Below are 18,676 nucleotides of genomic sequence, written 5' to 3'. Positions count from 1 at the left end.
CCCCCCCCTCCCCCCCCCCCCCCCCAAAAAGGGAAATATCTAACATGGAACCTTTTATTTTGAGAAAAAGATTCGTGCACTTGGATTATTAGAATTCACTGCTTTTTGCAATCATCCTTAGGGATCTCTCTCAAAGAGGCTTGACATGCCAATTATTGAACTTGAGGTCTTCCCATTTCCGGAAGCTGAATATGGTTGGGAAGTTTATGCAGTTGCGCACCCTGAACCTGGATTTCAGCACTTCCCTTACTAGTTTCCAGGAGGATTGCTTTACTTGCATGCCAAATCTGAAGTTCCTGTCATTATGTGAGACAAGAATTGCAAATCTTTGGACAACTACTTCTGCACTATCAAAGCTTCCTTCTTTAATGGAACTCTGCTTTCAAAACTGTTTGCTGTGTGATGACACAGGGCCTTGTCTTGCATCGCCTGGCGGGAAGAGTATTGATTTCTTAGATCACCGTGGAGAACCTAGCCCATTGGAGGTGTTGTCTGATGCAATGCCTGGGTGGAATGGGCTGGTTGATCTGCAAAATGAGGTAAATAAATGGTAGCCACAAAAGACAGATCCCATAGCTTTGTAGTTTCTAGAACATATTATTTGAAACGTACTTTTTCTCATTCTGCAGCAATTTTCCCCCTCTTTTTTAGTGCTCTCCCTATGAAAAAATAAGAATAAAGTTGAGAAAGAAAAATGACATCCCCAAGGCACTAGGGTCCCCTGATCACGTTCTGGGAAGTGAAACTAGAGAAGGTGACAAATGCAGCAATGGCTTTATTTATGTAGGAGACCATTAGAGATGTGTCATTGATCGATCAATTTGAATATAAGAAAACTTTGAAAGTAAAAGGCATTTCGAAGGATTTAACTTTCTCTGGGTGACAAATTTTTCAAACCAAATTGTGGGTACATTCGAAGAATTTTATATGTCTATAGTTTGATATGTATAAGCCCACCCATGTTAAACCATGTCTCCAAGCATGATATATTCCTTCTCCCCAAATTAAAATGATCTGCATTCCAATTAATATTTGTTAAACATATGACATTATGCATTTTGTTGGCACAGAAACATTTCTCTACCCTTGCAAATAAATGATTTTTAAGCAGAATAACAATAGTTCTTAGAATAAGCTTATTTAGTCATATATGCAGGTTTTTTTTTTTTTTTTTGCTGTTCGTGATTTTGTTACATATCAAGGACTTGTCATAATTTCTATTAGTAAACTGTTAAATCAATTTTCAAGTGATGTTCTTTGCTTATAGTTGCCACAATTTATGTGCCTCCATATATTGTAGGATAAAATGTGTGTGAAAATTCTATGGTTTTATTATAGTTTGCTTACAGTTTTGAGCGACTTATTTCTTCCCTTCCATTCTCAAGATGGCATAAATACTTGGATCATGAAATTTCTCTTGTTATAGCAGGTATCTTTGGGGATTAAGGTGATGCAAGATGAAGAGTCCTCCAGTTTGTCTAAACCTGTACATACTTCATCTATTGTGCCAAAAGAGTACATCTTCTATCATCCTTCACCTATATGCTATGAGAAACATTATAGAGAGTTCGTAATAGCTTCATTAGCTGGTTTGAGAGTTCTTGATAACTTGCCTATTAAGAAGGTTGACCGGGAGAAAGCTAATATTGTCTTTTCTCATCATTTTGAACGCCTACCATACAGAAGGAAAAATAAAGAGAATGTTGTAAGTATCCTACAGAGCCGTGAAAATAGAGCAAGCTGTACTCACATTCAAAATAGCAGACGGAGTGCATCTCACATTTCAGCAAAGTCTCAATATTTTTACTCCAGATCACTTTCTGCTGCAAAAGTGGGTGCTTCTACTTGGGCTCTCTTGCATCCACTTTCTATTTTGGGCAGAACATCAGGAGCTGAAAGTTTTCGCCCCCGGCAGTTTGAGTACCATCCTACTGATGCAAGCCTTATGGCTTTTGGTACTCTGGATGGTGAAGTAGTTGTCATCAATCACGAGAATGAGAATCTTGTTAGTTATATCCCCTCACTTGGAGCAATGTCTAGTGTACTGGGACTGTGCTGGCTCAAAACATATCCCTCCAAGGTATTGGTTTTTTTTTTTTTTTTTTTCCAAACTGAATTTGATGAATAGAAATTTCAGTCTATAGCTTCATCAATCATTCCTTCAAACCTCTGTTACATAAGCAGTGTGTGTTATGATGTATGACCCAACAACATCATATCAAGCCTTTAAATACCACTAGGTGAGCTGGCCTATGATGTTAATGCCCCTCTTGGGATTTTTAGACTGTCAATAAGTTATCATCACGACAAGCCTTGATCTGTTTAGATGCGGGCTCAACTACATATATTCTAGGTCTCCAGCCATGGGTATCTATGAGTCTATGACCATATCTATGTTTCTCTCTTTTAAGTTTTTTTTTTTTTTTAATTTCTTGGTAAGTGAATCTATAAGAAGGTACAAAAGGTACCATTGACCTATAATAAATAAAGGAATTCAGAGAGACAAATTCCACTATAATACTACATGGAGAACCCTTCACAAAATCAAAAAAAAATTGATTCAAGGTTGGTTCAAAACCTCCATATAAGCAACTATACAAAAGCCATGATAACAAATTCTTCTCCTGAAACAAGAAGGCTTCTCCATCTGCCAAGGACTACATTAGTGTCCAGCCTTTAAGTTAATATCAGATCACAAGGGTCCAACATTCCAAGTTTACTCTTCCATTTTCCCAACATGCACACCTGTCGAAGTCAAAACAAAACCCTTCACATTCAAGGAGAAGCCCACGATACTGAATTGACAAAGAACTGTGTACCGCAACTCACTTGTGTGGCAATGTAAGAGAAGATGGTCCGCTGATTCTTATTCATTCAATGTGCATACTACACCTTAACCAAAATACGCCTCCTCATCAGATTAGCAAGAAGAAAGATTATCATGCACTACCATCCACAAAAAAAAGGTCAGCTTAGAGCGGACCTGGAACCAAACCCCACCTCAAGTTTCATCACCATGATCCACCACATTTGATAGAATTTTTTTTTTTTTTTAAGGTAGCAGAAAGGAGAAAACTTCGGTGGAATTTTATGTTGTGCGATGCACATGCATATTACTCAGATGTGTCAAGGTTGCTCTTAAATTATGATCCAACACAAGGCTTTAGCAATTTTGCCAGTTAACGTCAGGTTCAACAAAGGCTTTGAAAACATCCTAGGATTTCATTATTACTTTTGTCTCTCAGTTAGCTTTTAAGAGATTCTTTAGCTGATACCTATGTAATTATTGGGTGAGCATCCATATGTAGTTTTAACTAATTAAAAGGATGAATGACATGCCAATTTTTGACTTGTTTCTTTTGTGTGATTTTTTGCTCTGTTGCTGCATCTCAGTTAATTTCTGGTTCAGACAATGGTTCACTGAAGTTGTTTGATATCAAGAGTATTCCTTCAAGAAATGAACAAATCTGTTCCCGTGCTCATTCTGTTACCTTTGATGAGTTTGATCATTTGACTTCTGTTCATGTCAACTCAACGGATGAATGGTTTCTTGCTAGTGGATACTCAAGGAACGTTGCTTTGTATGACATTTCCAGTGGAAGACAATTGCAAGTGTTCACAGACATGCATCAAGAACACATTAATGTTGTTAAGTTTGCAAACCATTCTCCTTCAATTTTTGCCACTTCATCATTTGATAAGGATGTTAAGATGTGGGATTTAAGACAGAAACCAATTTTCCCCTGCTACACTGCATCAAGCTCTCGAGGAAATGTTATGGTCTGCTTTTCCCCTGATGACCATTATCTTCTCGTCTCAGCTGTTGACAATGAGGTACTGTTAGTGATAATCAACTGCATGTGATTTTAAGCATTCATTTCCAATCCTCGATAGAAATCACTATCATATAATAATTGATAGCCAATGACTGTTCTAATGCTGTTTAAGAGAAGGGATTATAACTATTAATGTCTTTACCAGTATTTTAAACATGCCCCCTCAAGTGTGTGACTAGGCTGTCCATAAGCTGGATCAATCACATGCTAATTAGAATTAATGATATGTAGTGAAATTTGAACAGAGGGCTAACCTTTGTCCTGCTCTAGTATGATGTAAATTGTGAATCAAATAAAGTAAAAGCTTAATTTGTTAAAGATGGTAATATAATTATTAGTATCTTCATACTACCTTACAGCTTTCTTTCCCTTGTGTTTAACTTTTTTACCCCCAGGAATAGGGGATTGACAGGTTGGGGATATGTGATGATTGTTTCCTCTTCTTTCACTAATTTCTGAAGTTAATTATCTGGTTTAGTGTTCCAATGTATATTTTTAAGAATTTGAATACTCAGTAGGGATTAGATGCTAGGGATAGAACAGAGCCACACTTGATTTTTTGCTAGATATATGTTGAGATCAAACTAGAACAATTTTGGCTAGGTGTAGCCACAATGCTGAGTTGCATCACAAGTTTAATTAAAACATTATGCTGATTAACAGCCCTTTTCAGGTTAAACAACTACTGGCTGCTGATGGGAGGCTCCACCTAGATTTTAATATAGGTTCAACAGGAAGCTCACAAAATTATACCCGTTCTTATTACATGAATGGAAGAGACTATATTGTCAGTGGAAGTTGTGATGAAAATGTAGTCCACATTTGTTGCTCTCAAACAGGAAGACGACTCAGGGATTTATCATTGGAGGTAAACTATTCCTGTTGTTCTTTAAACGATCATGTCTTTTACATATCTATACAAAAACAATTTTACTGATCTGCAAGCATAGGTCTTTTGGTAGACATTTTGCATGTTTAATTTCACTGTGGTTGTGTTGATTTAGCATGTATGAGTTCGCCACATTAGATGCATCGAGGGTTCTTCTGTGTATATATACAGTTAGCAATTCCACTGTCAGCTTTCTAGCTAGTCTGTTTGCGGGAGTTCCTCTGGTATTACTTATCACCCCGTGCACACGACTGTGCAGATATTATGGGGCCACTGAGATGGCTAGTCATGGTTGATAATGGATTGTGGCCTTGTGGAAGGGCATACAAATGAGGGGAAATGTAATGAGCCAATTATCAAACAAACTCCTTTTGAGTGAGCTTATAGTGGTATTGTTGTGGGTGTGGAACTTCTCTGTATATAGCTGCTTGTGTTATGATATATTGATATACTGGCTATTATGCTGTAGTTGAATTTTATTTAGTCTCATTATTGCCACATGATGCATTAAGCACAGGGTTGTAGCTATGTATGCTGCAACATTCAATGACAAGATGGATTCCTTATCTCTATGAGTGGTAATAAAGCAGATATGTACAGCGGGCACATTCCCCATACTTGTATCCCCCATCCCCATTCCCATCGAGTAATCAATATCCATCAGATGCCCCTACCCATTCAATTTAAATTAAAAAAGAAATTGTTTATTTATTCTTTGGCTCAAACATCCATTCAAGATTTTTTTAGGTTAGGGTCTTGTCTTCTGATTTTTTATCGGGCTAAGTTTGATCCCAGCTATGAGCTACCCAATGAGAGTGAAGGGTGTGGACCTAGATAGCAGTTAGCAACCAGACTTTGCTTAGGTAGGCCACTTGGGTTTAGCCTTTTATGATAATGCACCAGCCCTATCCTATATATATATATATATATATATGGATTAATACATGCAGTTTGGATATGGGTCAGGGATGTGGGTATTTTTTCCTGTCCATATCTACCCCATTGGAAAAGATTTTAGGTCCATATTTCCCCCAAATTGACTGGATTTGTTGGATACTCATCAAGTTGAGAAAAAATTTCCATCCCTATCTCCCTCGCCCTCTCTCTCCCCTGAAGAGGGAAAAATTGGTTTCATGGCATTTGGTTTGCACAATTTATTTGTGGGTTGGCAGGACTTATATATAGCTCACAGGCTTTCCAAAGTAATGGCCATTAACCACTGTGCCATAACATTCTTCTGTTTCATTGTGGTTTATGCCATGTTTTGGGTCTGGGTGCCTGGCTTAACAATGCAAATGCTGTTAATCTGATGCCTCAGCAGCTCAAAGCTCTATTTATATGTTGAATGTCATATAAGGAAAAAAAAGTAGTAGCATAGCACGCACTATACAAGGAAAGAAAAACCAAGTAGGCATAGCATGTACTGTCTCTTTCTAGAGGCTTGCACATCATGTTGTTTTACCCAGAAACCTTGAAATGATATGACTATTTTGACCCCCCCCCCCCCCCCCCCCCCCCCCGGTGCCCCCCTCTTGGTTTATCCATGCCCCTCTTAAACCAGGCTGATTTTTTGACAAAATATTCTCATAATAAATATAGAGGCATGAAAGGAGGGAACTTTTTGTCAGAATTCTGATTCTGACAGGTGGAATTCCTCTTTAGTCGAGAGGAATCTAGAAAAGGACCAGAAGAGAGAGAGAGAGAGAGAGAATGAGAGAGAAATGGCAGGAGAGAGAATGAGTATATTGATAATTCTCTAGGTAGTTTGGGAGGATGGCATTAGAGCTATATATACTGCTCCAGCTCACCCTTAGGCACCAAAGGCCACTTGCTTTATTTACAAAAATTTGAAATCAACTTGCTTAACTAACTAACCAATCTTCCCGCTTCATTCTACAATTACTAATTACACTTGAGCCCCCTTATTCAATCATTCTCGTGACACTTTTATGCTAGTGCAGTTGGTGAAGCTACTGGAGTCCCTACTTTTGACACTTTATTCCACCAGCAAGGCTTAAAGAATAATTATTTCAATCAATCAAATATTGAACTTTTGTTGCCATGCATACTTTTTAACCAGTAATCATGTAGCAGTTTAGATTACTTATGCATTGTTTCTTTATTAAGCATCAAATTGCCACAGACCCCTAACTCCCTTTGCCAAATTTTCATCATAAATTTGTTCTTTTTTGGTCAATATGATTTTCTTGGAGAATCCTTCCCTATATTGTTTACTAACTAGGTTTGTATGATTCTATTTGCATTTTTTATCTGTTTGTACATGGGGGAATCCCTAACTGTAATGCTTCTTCTTCTTTTTTTGTTCGTGTGTGATTTGCTGATGGTGTGTTTCTTCTATATGAGTTTATGGCTTTTAATGGTCTACATTATAGAATATCATCACTTCCAAGTCATCCGCACAATTCAAATCCTATACTTTAGTATATGCTTATAATTTGAGAAGAACACAATGATGTTAGGCCTGGTTGCCTTTATTTTTGGACCTTCACAATTAACAATTGAATTATGTGCTCTATGGGATACACTAGCTGTGTCACTACATCCTTGTCAAGCCTCATATATGAGACTTGGCTAATTTTGGAATTGTAGAAGGAATTTAGGATTTGGAGGGAGAATTTGAAAGGGGGGAGAGTTAGAGAAAGAGAGAGAGAGGAGGGAAAAGAAGTTGGGGGGAAAGAATCAATATTCTCATTCATGATTCCCATCCTCATGCACATGGCCTTTTATAGGCTCCTTCCCTCGAATGTTATGACATAACCGAATAGGTACAAGTGACTTAAGTTGTAACTGCCCCGAGTACAAGAGGCTTGTTCACCTTTAGTCTAATTACAATAGTACCCTTAGGGTCGTGACAATCCCCTTCCCTTGGGTTCTTTCTTGTCCCTAAGAAAGGACAATAGTTGGGTAGTGCGCAGGAATTGCTACAGTAGTTGTGGTTGGTTCTCTGATGTAGGTGAGTCCACTGCTCCAGAACTTGGGTGAGGGGTATGGTGCCTTGGTGAATCACCCTCTTGTCCACAATGGCCGGGGGTTCCACTTCCATATCTTCGTTTACTGGCAGTAGGTCAGGGCTAATGGTCGCTTGAGGCTCTGTCATGACCCTAGGAGCAATAAAGGGGTAATATGGTAATAAGTTTATAATTAACTATTAGGAGATATTTTACAAGTTGTTAGAAGCACGTGGGTGTTGTTAGGAATCAGTTAACAACTAGCTAAGGACTATATAAAGGCTACTTGTAAGAGATTGGGAATATGTTTTGATTGATAATTGAATAGTTTGATTTTCCTTCCTTTAAACTCTCTCTCTCTTAATCTTTCCTTCCCTCACTTTCTGTTTTTCTGATTTCCCCAATTCTTCTTCTAAACTCTCCCTTCATTCTCCCAATCCCCAATCCAACCCTAGGTACATGATAGGCTCTATTGACTTCTTTAGAAGGGACACATGGAACACAGGATGAGTGGTAACCCTTGTTGGTAATTGTAACTTGTAGGCCACCTTAGCCACTATAGGAAATGGTCCAAAGTATTTTGGGCTTAGTTTTGATGGAGGGGTTGTAGAAAACGAGTGTTGTAGGAACCTCTTCACCTTCAAAAACACCAAATCTCCCACATCAAAATTTCTTTCACTCCTTTTCTTATCTGCAATCTCCTTCATCCAATTCTGAGCTATAGTTAGTTCTCTCTTCAGTAGTGTGAGGGTCTCCTTCCTATTTTGCAAATACTCTTTTGTTGTTGTTAGGGATTTTGAGGAATCTACTACTACTAGTAAAAGTGGAGTTTTGTACCCAAATAGAGCTTCCAATGGGGCCTTCTTGATAGAACTGTGGTAGCTTGTGTTATACCACCCTGAGCCAAGGATAGCCATATGTTCCAGCTCTTTGGCTTGGCAAAACACATGCACCTCAAATAGGCTTCTAAACATTGGTTAACCCTCTCGGTTTGCTCATTGGTTTCGGGATGATAGGTGGTTGACATGTCCAGGCCAACCCTAAGATTCTTAAACAATTCTTAGGCTATCTCTTGTGCCGTATATGGATAAGAGAGGCTGATGAAATGAGCAAACTTGATCAACCTCTCAACCACCACTAAGATCACATCCTTGCCTTCGGACTTAGGTAATCCCTTAATGAAATCCATGGAGATCCCCTCCCAAGCTTGTTTAGGTATAGCAAGAGGCTGTAATAGGTTTGGGTGTTTCACCTGCTCATGCTTGGAACGTTGGCAGATGGTGCAAGCTAGCACAAAGTTCATCACATCCCTCTTTAAGCCCAACCAAAAAAATAGTTTCCTTGCCTTGTAGTAGGTTGTCATTATCCCTGAGTGGCCTCCTAATGGCGAGCTGTGAAGTGTTTGCATGATCTTAGCCTTCAATTCCTTGTCATCTCCCACAACTAATCTTCCCTTGAATTTGATCAGTCCATTGGAGATAGAATACCCCTGATTCCCGAATGGCCGAATAGCAAGCTGAGTCTGTAAATTCTTAACCCACTCTGATTTCTCATAATTGTCAGTTAGATCCTTCACCCAATCTAGCACCACTGTTGTGATCGCCTGATAGGCCCTTGTTTCTTCCCTTCTGGATAGGGCATTGGCCACCACATTTTCTTGCCCTTTCCTGTATTGTATGATGTAGTCAAGGCCCAATAATTTGGACACCCCCTTCCTCTGCAATTGGGTGTGTAGTCTCTATTGAAGCAAGAATCTTAGGCTTTCACGATTAGTTTTAATAATGAATTAGTTTCCCTCCGAGTAATGCCTCCATTTATCTATAGCTATTATCATCACAAGTAACTCCTTATCGTACACACTCATTCCCAGATGTCTAGTAGCAAGGGTCTGACTGATGTAGGCCAAAGGTCTCCCTTCTTGCACCAACATTGCTCCCACCTCATTTTCACAGGCATCTGTTTCCACTACAAAAGGTTTAGAGAAGTCTGGTAAGGCTAGGACCAGGGCTTGTGTCATAGACTTCTTGAGTGTTAGGAATGTTGCTTCTGCTTGGGGGTTCCATTTGAAGTTATCTTTCTTGAGCAGGTTTGTTAGGGGCTTACTTATCATGCCATATTGTTGTATAAACCTCCAATAGTATCCTATCAACCCCAGGAACCCCCTTAATTCACTGATAGATGTGGGTCTCAGCTATTCCAACATGGCAGGTATCTTCTTTGGATCTGTATTGACCCCCTTCCTTGGGATTATATGCCCTAGGTACTCCACCTCCCTCTTTGCAAAGGTACACTTAGATAGCTTTACATACAACTGATTGAATTTAAGGACCTCAAAGGTGGTTCTAAGGTGAGATAAATGTTGTTCAAGGTTAAGGCTATAGATGAGGATGTCAGCGAAGAAACAAGTTGGAATTTCCTCAAGTAGGGAGCAAACAAGTGGTTCATCAAGGCCTGGAAAATAGTTGGAGTATTAGTAAGCCCAAAGGGCATTACCTTGAACTCCCTTGAACTCATATAGGCCTTGATGGGTCCTGAAGGCTGTCTTTGGGATATCGGTGGGATTCATCCTAATCTGGTGATATTCTACACAGAGATCTAACTTGGAAAAGATTGAGGCTCCGGTTAGCTCGTCTAGTAGGTCTTCAATTATAGGTATGGGAAATTTGTTTTTGATAGTACGGGCATTAAGTTAGCGGTAATCCACACAAAAATGCCATGTGCCATCCTTTTTCCTAACAAGGAGGACTGGTGAAGCAAATGGGCTTTGGCTAGGCTGTATGATTGAAGTGTTAAGCATATGTTTGACTTGTTTTTCGATCTCTGCCTTTTGTATAGGGGGTAGAGGTAGGATCAAATGTTCACTGGTTCAGAATTGGGTTTGAGGTGAATTGAGTGATCAAAGGCTCTGTTTGGGGGTAGGGAGGATGGTTCAACAAATAATTCCTTAAATTCTAACAATAGTAATTGCAAAGCTTTAGGGTGTGTTACCTCGGCAAGGAGTTGGTTGGCAATTGGGCTTTCCTATTTGTTTGCTTCCATCTCCATGGCCTGGATTGAGAACATCTGGAATATTGGCCCATTCTTTTTAGACATCAATTTCTGTAGCTTCTTACCTGTAATCACCTTACACTCCTCAATTTCCAGGCTGCCCACCAAGGTTGATTTCCTTCCATCAATGTCCACTGTGATGTTATGGTCTACTGCAGGGTATAGGACTTGTCTCATGTTGGAAGTTCAGGCTTCTGGTGTGGGGTTTATAACTTCTTGGGCACCCTTCCCTTAACAGCTAGTTTTTTAGGATGAGTTATACTAACAGTGGTATCAGAGCCAACCCCATGGCTCCCAGTGCAAGCGAGCAATGACGGAGGTGACGTCGGCATTGTAGTGTTCGCATGGGACTAGCAGTGGCTAGTGCACAGCCTGCCGTTGTGGGCGCTGAGCTACAAAGCGTGGTGGTATGTTATGGTCCACTGCAAGGTATGGGACTTGTCCCACATTGGAAGTTCAGGCTCCTGGTGTGAGGTTTATAACCTCTTGGTCACCCTTCCCTTAACAGCTAGCTTTTGAGGGTGAGTTCTACCCAAGGGTTATAACATGTGACTTTTAATTTGTTGAAGTCGAAGGTCTAGGGACTCACTGTCCTCATCCAATCTACTCCAAGGACAATATCACAACCCCCTAGCTCTAGGATTCTCAGGTCAGGTGTAAACTCTTGTCCATGCATCAACCACTTGAATTCAACACACTTATAATGGTTATACATCTTATTTCCATTAGCCACTCTCACAGATAGGGGGTAGTGGTCGTAAGCTGGCACCTTAATTCGGTGCCAGTTGCTTCATTCAAGAAGTTGTGGGTGCTGCCACTATCTATTAATACCATAAGCTTTCTCTTACCCACTTGCCCTCTCACCTTAATAATTTTCCCCGTAGGTCCCCCCTTGAGTGCATGGAAGGAGATTTCTCCTCCTCCATCACCTTATTCCTTCCTACTGTTGTTCTCTGCAACATCCCCTCTATCTTCTTCTTGTCCTTCTACTATCTCTTGTTCCTCAACTGTCCCCCCCCCCCCCCCCCCCGTTTAACAGTTGCTTTTACTTTGGTGGCCGAGGCTATATCAATCCCCACACTTGTAACATAATCCCAATTGTCTCCTTTGCTCCATAGTCATGTTCTTGATGGCCAGAGTATTGGCGTTTCCCTTTGGTAGGCTTGGGGCCAGCCTTGCCCCTACAACCCTAGAGTTTTCTCCCCCTGGTAAGCTTACCATAGTACCGATCCTTGGTATGGCCTTATTCTTCCTAAAAATTGCCTTTAAGGTTAATTCCTGCTACTTGGCCTTCTCCATTGTCTACCTCACTGTAACAAGCATCATCATCTTCACCATAGATTGTAATTCATCCTTAAGGCCGCTGATAAAGCTAGACACAAAATATTGTTTCGTGAGAAATGGCTGAGCTTTCCACATAAGGGCCTTTAACTCCTCGAATTTCTCTTGATACTCCGTCACCGTTCCCTCCTACATCAATTTATTGAACTCTTCAATTACATCCACCATCTTCCTCTCTCCGAAGCGTTTACACAACTCCTATGCAAAATCAATCCTCCACCTTGTTTATGCACCTCTAGATCGGATCCATCCTTGGAACCACGAATCATCCATATCATTCAGATAAGCTGTCACCAAGGTAATCCTCTGTTGTTCAACCACCGTGTAGAATTGAAAGAAACATTCACACTGGCAGATCCACCACCTAGGCTTGGATCCATCAAACAAAGGTATCTCCAACCTTGGCAACGGTGTGTGGTTAGTAGCATGCGAGGTTAATTCCCTTACCTGCACTCCTGGCTCTATGCCTGGCACTTCCTCTGTCTCCGTTACTCCATGGGGTCTGGGAAGAATGCCTTGTTCAGTCAAATCCAAATTGGCTATAGTCCTAGGAGGGAATTCCGAAGGTAGCCAAAATTATGGGAGAGACGATAGCATGTTGAACATGCTGTTAATCCTCAGGTCGTATTGCTTTATCGTCTTCCTATGTCTTTCCAATTCACAATGCATGCTTTCTCGAGAGGCCGCCAAATCTTTGTGCATACCATTTTTTATTGCAGCCACATCTTCCCTACTTTGGGTGACTGCCTCATGCCATAGTTCGTCCAACTGTTTCAATCTTGTACCTTCTGCCATAGTTCGTCCAGTGCACCAACTCACTTATCCTCCGATCATGATTCACTATAATTCCAATCGTCACTTCTCACCGAGGATCGCCGACTTTGATACCAGAATGTCAGGCCTCAGATCTGAGACTTGGCTAATTCTGGAATTGTAGAAGGAATGATTTGTAGGGAGGGAAAGTTAGAGAGAGAGAGGAGGGAAAAGAAATTGAAGGGAAAGAATCAATATTCTCATTCATGATTCCCATCCTCATGCACATGGCCTTTTATAGGCTCCTTCCCTCAGTTGTTATGACATAACCGAATAGGTACAAACGACTCAAGTTGTAACTGTCTGAGTACAAGAGGCTTATTCACCTTTAGTCTAATTACAATAGTACCCTTAGGGTCGTTACAATCCTTTCCTAGAGTTCATGTAGAATATCAAGTAGTATGTTATGATTGATAATGAATATACAGCTTAGAGATCTGAGTTCCCTTAATGGAATTAAGGAAATGTTGTGCGAACTCAGCATATTGACCCAGTTCCGGTCAAACTTTTAAGATGCATTGTATATAATGATATTGAATTGAGATGGACAAAAAAGATGTTATTTATCAAACAGTTGTTTTATTCTTTTAAATTTTTGTTTAAATTCTGGTGGCATAAAAGAGTTTATGCCAAGGAAGAGAGGTCTTCCTTTTGAGGACGGTGGTCAACATGTAGGGGTAGTTTTTATCAACAAAAATAAACCAAATTTACCATGGATGCGGATAAGAAAATAGAAATAACAACACTTATCTTGAATATCTTTTGTTCAATAAGGAATGCTTACTGAAATCAGACTTACTGGAAACAATCATGGGATGAAGTATGATGTGAACCTGCAAGATCTGGAAATAACTCAAGCAATATACTGTAAACTGTGTTGTGTGCGCAAAGGAATAGGGAAGGTTTAGAACCAAGGAGGAGGAAGTCCAAAAAAGGGTGAACCTGCAAACCAGTAGGAAAGTGGAGAGAGAAGAAGTAAAGCAAGGAGGAGGAGAAGAGAAGATGCAAAAGAAGAAAATCTGCAAAGTGCAGTAGCAGAAAGAAGAACAGAGAAGAGGGAAAGAAGAAAAGAAGGGGCAAGAATTTTTCCTTTGGGGGGGGGGGGGGGGGGTTTGTGAGCTCTACTTTCCATATATTCAACTTTTATTCATTCTCGAAAGATGCAATTCCAGATTACATGAATCTTCTATATTTATAGGCTTTGATAAAACTGCAACTCTTTTTCAAATTAGTTCTATCTAATATGGTAACCTAATAGCACTTAAATTTTTCCACAATCTATTAAAAATTCTGGTATAAAATACATCTTTGATAAAATAAAAAATCCTAATTCTCAATAGAGTGCGCCCCCCTCCCCCAAATGCACAAGGCTCTTCGTTTTGCAAGGACCGGGAAGACTCATATTTATTCACAGCCTTCCCTTTGCTTTGTTGCTTCTACAACTCGAACCTGTGACTTTCTAATTACAAAGGAACAACCTTAACATTGGTACCAAGGCTTACTCTTAATAAAATTTTTATAAAAGAGCATCCCAATGCATGATAGACTCCCTGCTTTGTGAGGATTAGGGGAGGGCATATTTGTACACAGCTGTCCACTTAGTTTTTTGCAGAGAGGCTGTTTCCACAACTTGAACCAGTGACCTTTTGGTTATAGCAAGGCTTGCCCTCGAATCCTGAATTTTATAAATAAAGAAAATGCTAACACAGCTAAAATTATAAAAGCATGTTCACAGTCAACAAGGCTCCATGTGTTTGTGAGTTCTAAAATAACTAATGGTAAACTCTGTATATATAGGCCAAGATTTTATTGTGTGCGTTTACCAGAAATGCTATCTATGTTTTAGAGAATAATTCTGAGGGAACAGTGATAAGAATGAGAAAACAGAGATAGTAGGTTTCTTTCAGTAAATTTCTTGGTGGTTGTGCTGGATTGGTGATTGGAGGAGGGGGTCATTCTTCTGCAAAGAACCTTATATTGAGGAGGTTACTTTTGAGGTGGTAGATTTTGTCAACAAGAAGATTATTCCTTCTAAAAGAAATAATGCGGGGTGTGAAAGACAATCCTATTAGTAGAAGTGGGAAGGGAGGCCAATAGATATTCCATTAGATTGGAGGATTATTTCTTTCCTAAATTAACTGAGCTGCTCCCTCCTTGATCAGGGTTTGTGTGTGGGCATGTGCACAAGCGTTTATGCATGTTGATCCCTTTCTGTCCTTTCTGTATATGGACTCACGCACTCAGAGACCGGTGCCTTTTGTCTGTTGCCCCTAGAAATTTTATAATACTCTTATGTATGTGTCATTCTTAACGCATATGAAGTTCCAATAATGCATTCTGAACTTTTTCTTCTTATGCAGGGTAAAGTTTCAGGAACCTCAATGTTTGTGCAGTCTTTGAGGGGTGATCCTTTCAGAGTAAGTTTGCATCTTATTACCACTTTGGCTTTACTTGCTCAGAATAGGTAAGTGCTTTAAAGAGAGGTGAAAACATTACCACTCTTAATGTCTAGTGCAGGATATTAGAAGTTTTCTGGACAAAAGTTCCACTCGTTCTACTTGCTTATTCCATTTTGTCATCTCCATTTCAATGCTATCGCTTGCACAAATAATAGTGGCTATAAACTTGAGGGTGACAAACAGGAATTTCTTTTTGAGATATTTATTTGTTTATTTTGTTTTAAAAGTAAAATTGAGGATGGTGGAAATTTCAAGAACCTTTCCATATATGAGTGTGTGTGTGTGTGTGTGTGTGTGTGTATTCTAAATTGAGATGCTTTTATTATGGTGTTTTTTGAGCTTTATTCAGAGGGAAATTTTGACAGGCATGAATCTGCACATTGTCTGAAACCCTTCTTTAGTTGCTATGTTATTTGGAACGCTGATCTGCTTGACACAGCCTAGTCCATGATAACTATGCCCTTCTCTCTCCAAACAAGCTCTCCTTTATTTATGGCCCCTTTTACTGCTTATCATGTAGATGTGCAGAGTCCAGGCATTGATCATGATCATGACTTGTAGAATTTTTGGGCGAACTTAGTAACTTTCAAGGAACTTTACTCTTTTGGTTTAGGGATTCAACCTAAATCAGATGGATCGCATATCAGTTTAGGTATTATGAACCCCACTTTGACTCTGTATTGAGTTTTAGGTTTTGGTTTACTCTGAACAAATAATTTTTGTGCTTTGTCTTATATACAAAATTATGGCTACAACAACAACAACAACATATCCAGCCGTCATCCTGTTGCTAAATTTATTATGTGAATCTGAAGCGTGGTTGACTTGTTGACCTGATCATTTTTAGTTTTGGGAAATAGGGAGGAGATTTGACCTGTAAATTGACCTTGGCACTTTGATGGTGGGCATTGATATTGCTTAAGACCACCAGAGGTGGTTGGAAAAATTTAGGATAACCAAGGGAGACCAAGGCAGTAAAGACTTCCTCAGCTTGAATGGAGGAATCTAAGTTTACTGGTATTAATTGAGGAATCTAATCTAGTGGTATTAATGGATAGGAATCCCCTGTTTATGGGAAGGTGTAGAATCCAAAAATTAGGCTATACCGAACACTGGCACAATATGTAGTGGCCTCTCAATTGTTTCTATGGTAATGATTTAGACACACAGTTGGCATAATGCAAGAGGCAGCTGAAGTAAACATCTAATTTGGTAAGGATAGCTGGCTGTCTATCCAGTGGTGACTCATTAAAGAGATAGTCCAGTTTAACTCTCTCTCTCTCTCTCTCTCTCTCTCTCAATGTACATATATATTATATCTTGGTAGATTGAGACACGATCTTCAAGGGATGAGATGCCTTGGTGAGTCCCAAATGACACGCTTCCCATGCATGAGATTCTTAGGCCTTTCTCTGCCCTAGGCTAGGCCTGTGGGGAGGAAGTCATTCATTTGAGAAGAGATCTCCAAGTATTTAGCATTGCTCAAATGTGCACTCAACACAGGACGGGCAATAAATCTCTTGAGGACCAGGGTGCAATGTGCGCTTGCTTAAGAGGATATATAGTTGGATCATGGATTTACATGGCATGTCACCTTCATGAGGCAACATATGGCTGCATGCAAGGTGGGAGCACGACACTCTGGTGGTGGTCCTTATAGTTAGACTTGGTTCAAAAAAATTAACAAACCCACATTATTTGAGTGAAAGCATCTTTAATGTGTTTGACCCATCAAGGATGCAGAGAATATCTTGTCTTATGCGACTGTAAATATATGGATGGGGTGGACAATTTCTATTACACTAAGGAATAGCTTTGTTGTTGTAGAGGTGAATAAGTTTATTTAAAAGTTCTCCAGAGATATGTTCCTAGAGGACATGTTGAGAGTAAACATCAATGATCACAAATATTCCAAACATATTAAAACTGATCGTGACTTCGTTCGCCAACATCTTTAATTGTGTCACCCTTCACCTCCTATTGGTTAGATCTTCCGATTGATCTTTTCACCAAAGCTCATCCACCTGGTTGTTTTGATGATCTCATCATCAAACACAGGTTGGTAATAGAGAGGATAGCTTGAGTTTGAGAGGGGTGAACAGAGACAAGAGGAAAGGGGGGGGGGGGGGGGGGGGGTTTGGATGATAGTAGAATCTGAAGAGATTTGGATTAAGTTGACATTTGTCTGTGATCTTGAGTTTCAATTGATTAGGATATAATCTCATGATTAGGCCTTTTTTATTTTAAATAGAAATTGTGTGTATAAACCATGTGCTCCAACCATTTGAATGTAAGCAGACATATAGATTTCCTTCATGATTTCATAACAGAGCTGATACTATCTTCCCAAGTAAAACTGAAATTTTCATGGCACTTGTTTCATTGTCAAGATCTCCCATCCGATCCTGATATTGCGATCTGTTTTCCTTTACCCTTCCTTCCTATTTCCCAGGACTTTCATATGAGCGTTCTAGCAGCCTACATACGCCCAAGCTCCAAATTTGAGATCGTGAAGGTTAACTCTGATCCTCTCTCTCTCTCCCCTATGCTTTTCAGCTTTTTGTTTGTCAAGGCTGGTTATTTCGAGCTTGGCTGAGAAGTTAGCATACAATTGTGCAGGTGAACTTGATGGCCTCCAATGGCCATACCAAAGAATACTCTGATGATCAGCATTCTTTATCCTACAGTATGGGAGGCTGATCCCTGTACTGAAACTGCACACAAAATATTATTGTATCTTTTTATACTTATATGTAATATATTATATAACTTTGATCCTTATATGTAATTATTATATCTAAAAAATTAGGTAATATATATTTTTTTAGGTTTACTGGATGTTTGTATATCTTTTTTATTTTTGGGTGCATAAGCAATTTTTGGTTAATTTTTAAGCAAAAAGACAAAAAAAAAGAAAGAAAAAATGGTGCCAGAACTCCCTTGGACCTAAATTTGGGTTGAATTGGCTTCGGCCCAATCGGGAGAGTTTTTATTCATTACCTATATATAATAAAAAAAAAATACTATACATTCATTTTGTTTTTAGATTTAGACTCAATTTTCATTTTGTTTTTATTCTATTAGCATGTTTAGTGACCAATTTATTAAGAATTAACCTTAATCCCTAGTTAATCTTTTTGTTAATTAATGCCTAGTTAAAATTATCTCTAGGTTTATTGATTGCTAACATTTTCATTCTATTATATATTGGAAAACAGTTGTATAACAAATCAAGAACATGTGAGTGCAAGGTGTGTTCTCTTTTTTTTTTTTTTTTTTCCAAATGTAAATTGTTCTTTTTGTGTGAAGAAGGATGCAATT

At 39.3% G+C, this 18,676-nt stretch overlaps 1 protein-coding gene across 9 annotated transcripts in view; it reads left to right on the top strand.

Annotated features, from left to right (window-relative positions):
• The window catches only part of LOC127802054 (protein DWD HYPERSENSITIVE TO UV-B 1), a 60,820-nt gene extending 42,431 nt beyond the window's left edge, over positions 1-18,389 (top strand). For 5 of the 9 annotated variants that reach the window (XM_052337712.1, XM_052337706.1, XM_052337713.1 and 2 more), the window contains 7 exons: positions 122-539; positions 1,427-2,080; positions 3,394-3,834; positions 4,510-4,704; positions 15,257-15,313; positions 17,808-17,870; positions 17,975-18,389. In XM_052337712.1, the coding sequence (XP_052193672.1) occupies positions 122-539; positions 1,427-2,080; positions 3,394-3,834; positions 4,510-4,704; positions 15,257-15,313; positions 17,808-17,870; positions 17,975-18,055 (1,909 nt within the window). In that variant the 3' untranslated portion in view covers positions 18,056-18,389. The remainder of the gene's footprint in view (positions 1-121; positions 540-1,426; positions 2,081-3,393; positions 3,835-4,509; positions 4,705-15,256; positions 15,314-17,807; positions 17,871-17,974) is intronic. The other 4 variants (XM_052337709.1, XM_052337711.1, XM_052337710.1 and 1 more) reach the window with 4 other exon arrangements.
• Positions 18,390-18,676: the final 287 nt, after the last annotated feature.

The sequence above is a fragment of the Diospyros lotus genome, chromosome 5, assembly GCF_014633365.1.
Source record: "Diospyros lotus cultivar Yz01 chromosome 5, ASM1463336v1, whole genome shotgun sequence".
Lineage (NCBI taxonomy): Eukaryota > Viridiplantae > Streptophyta > Magnoliopsida > Ericales > Ebenaceae > Diospyros > Diospyros lotus.
Note: the sequence above shows the minus strand (reverse complement) of the source record. Positions and strands in the feature narration are given on the sequence as shown.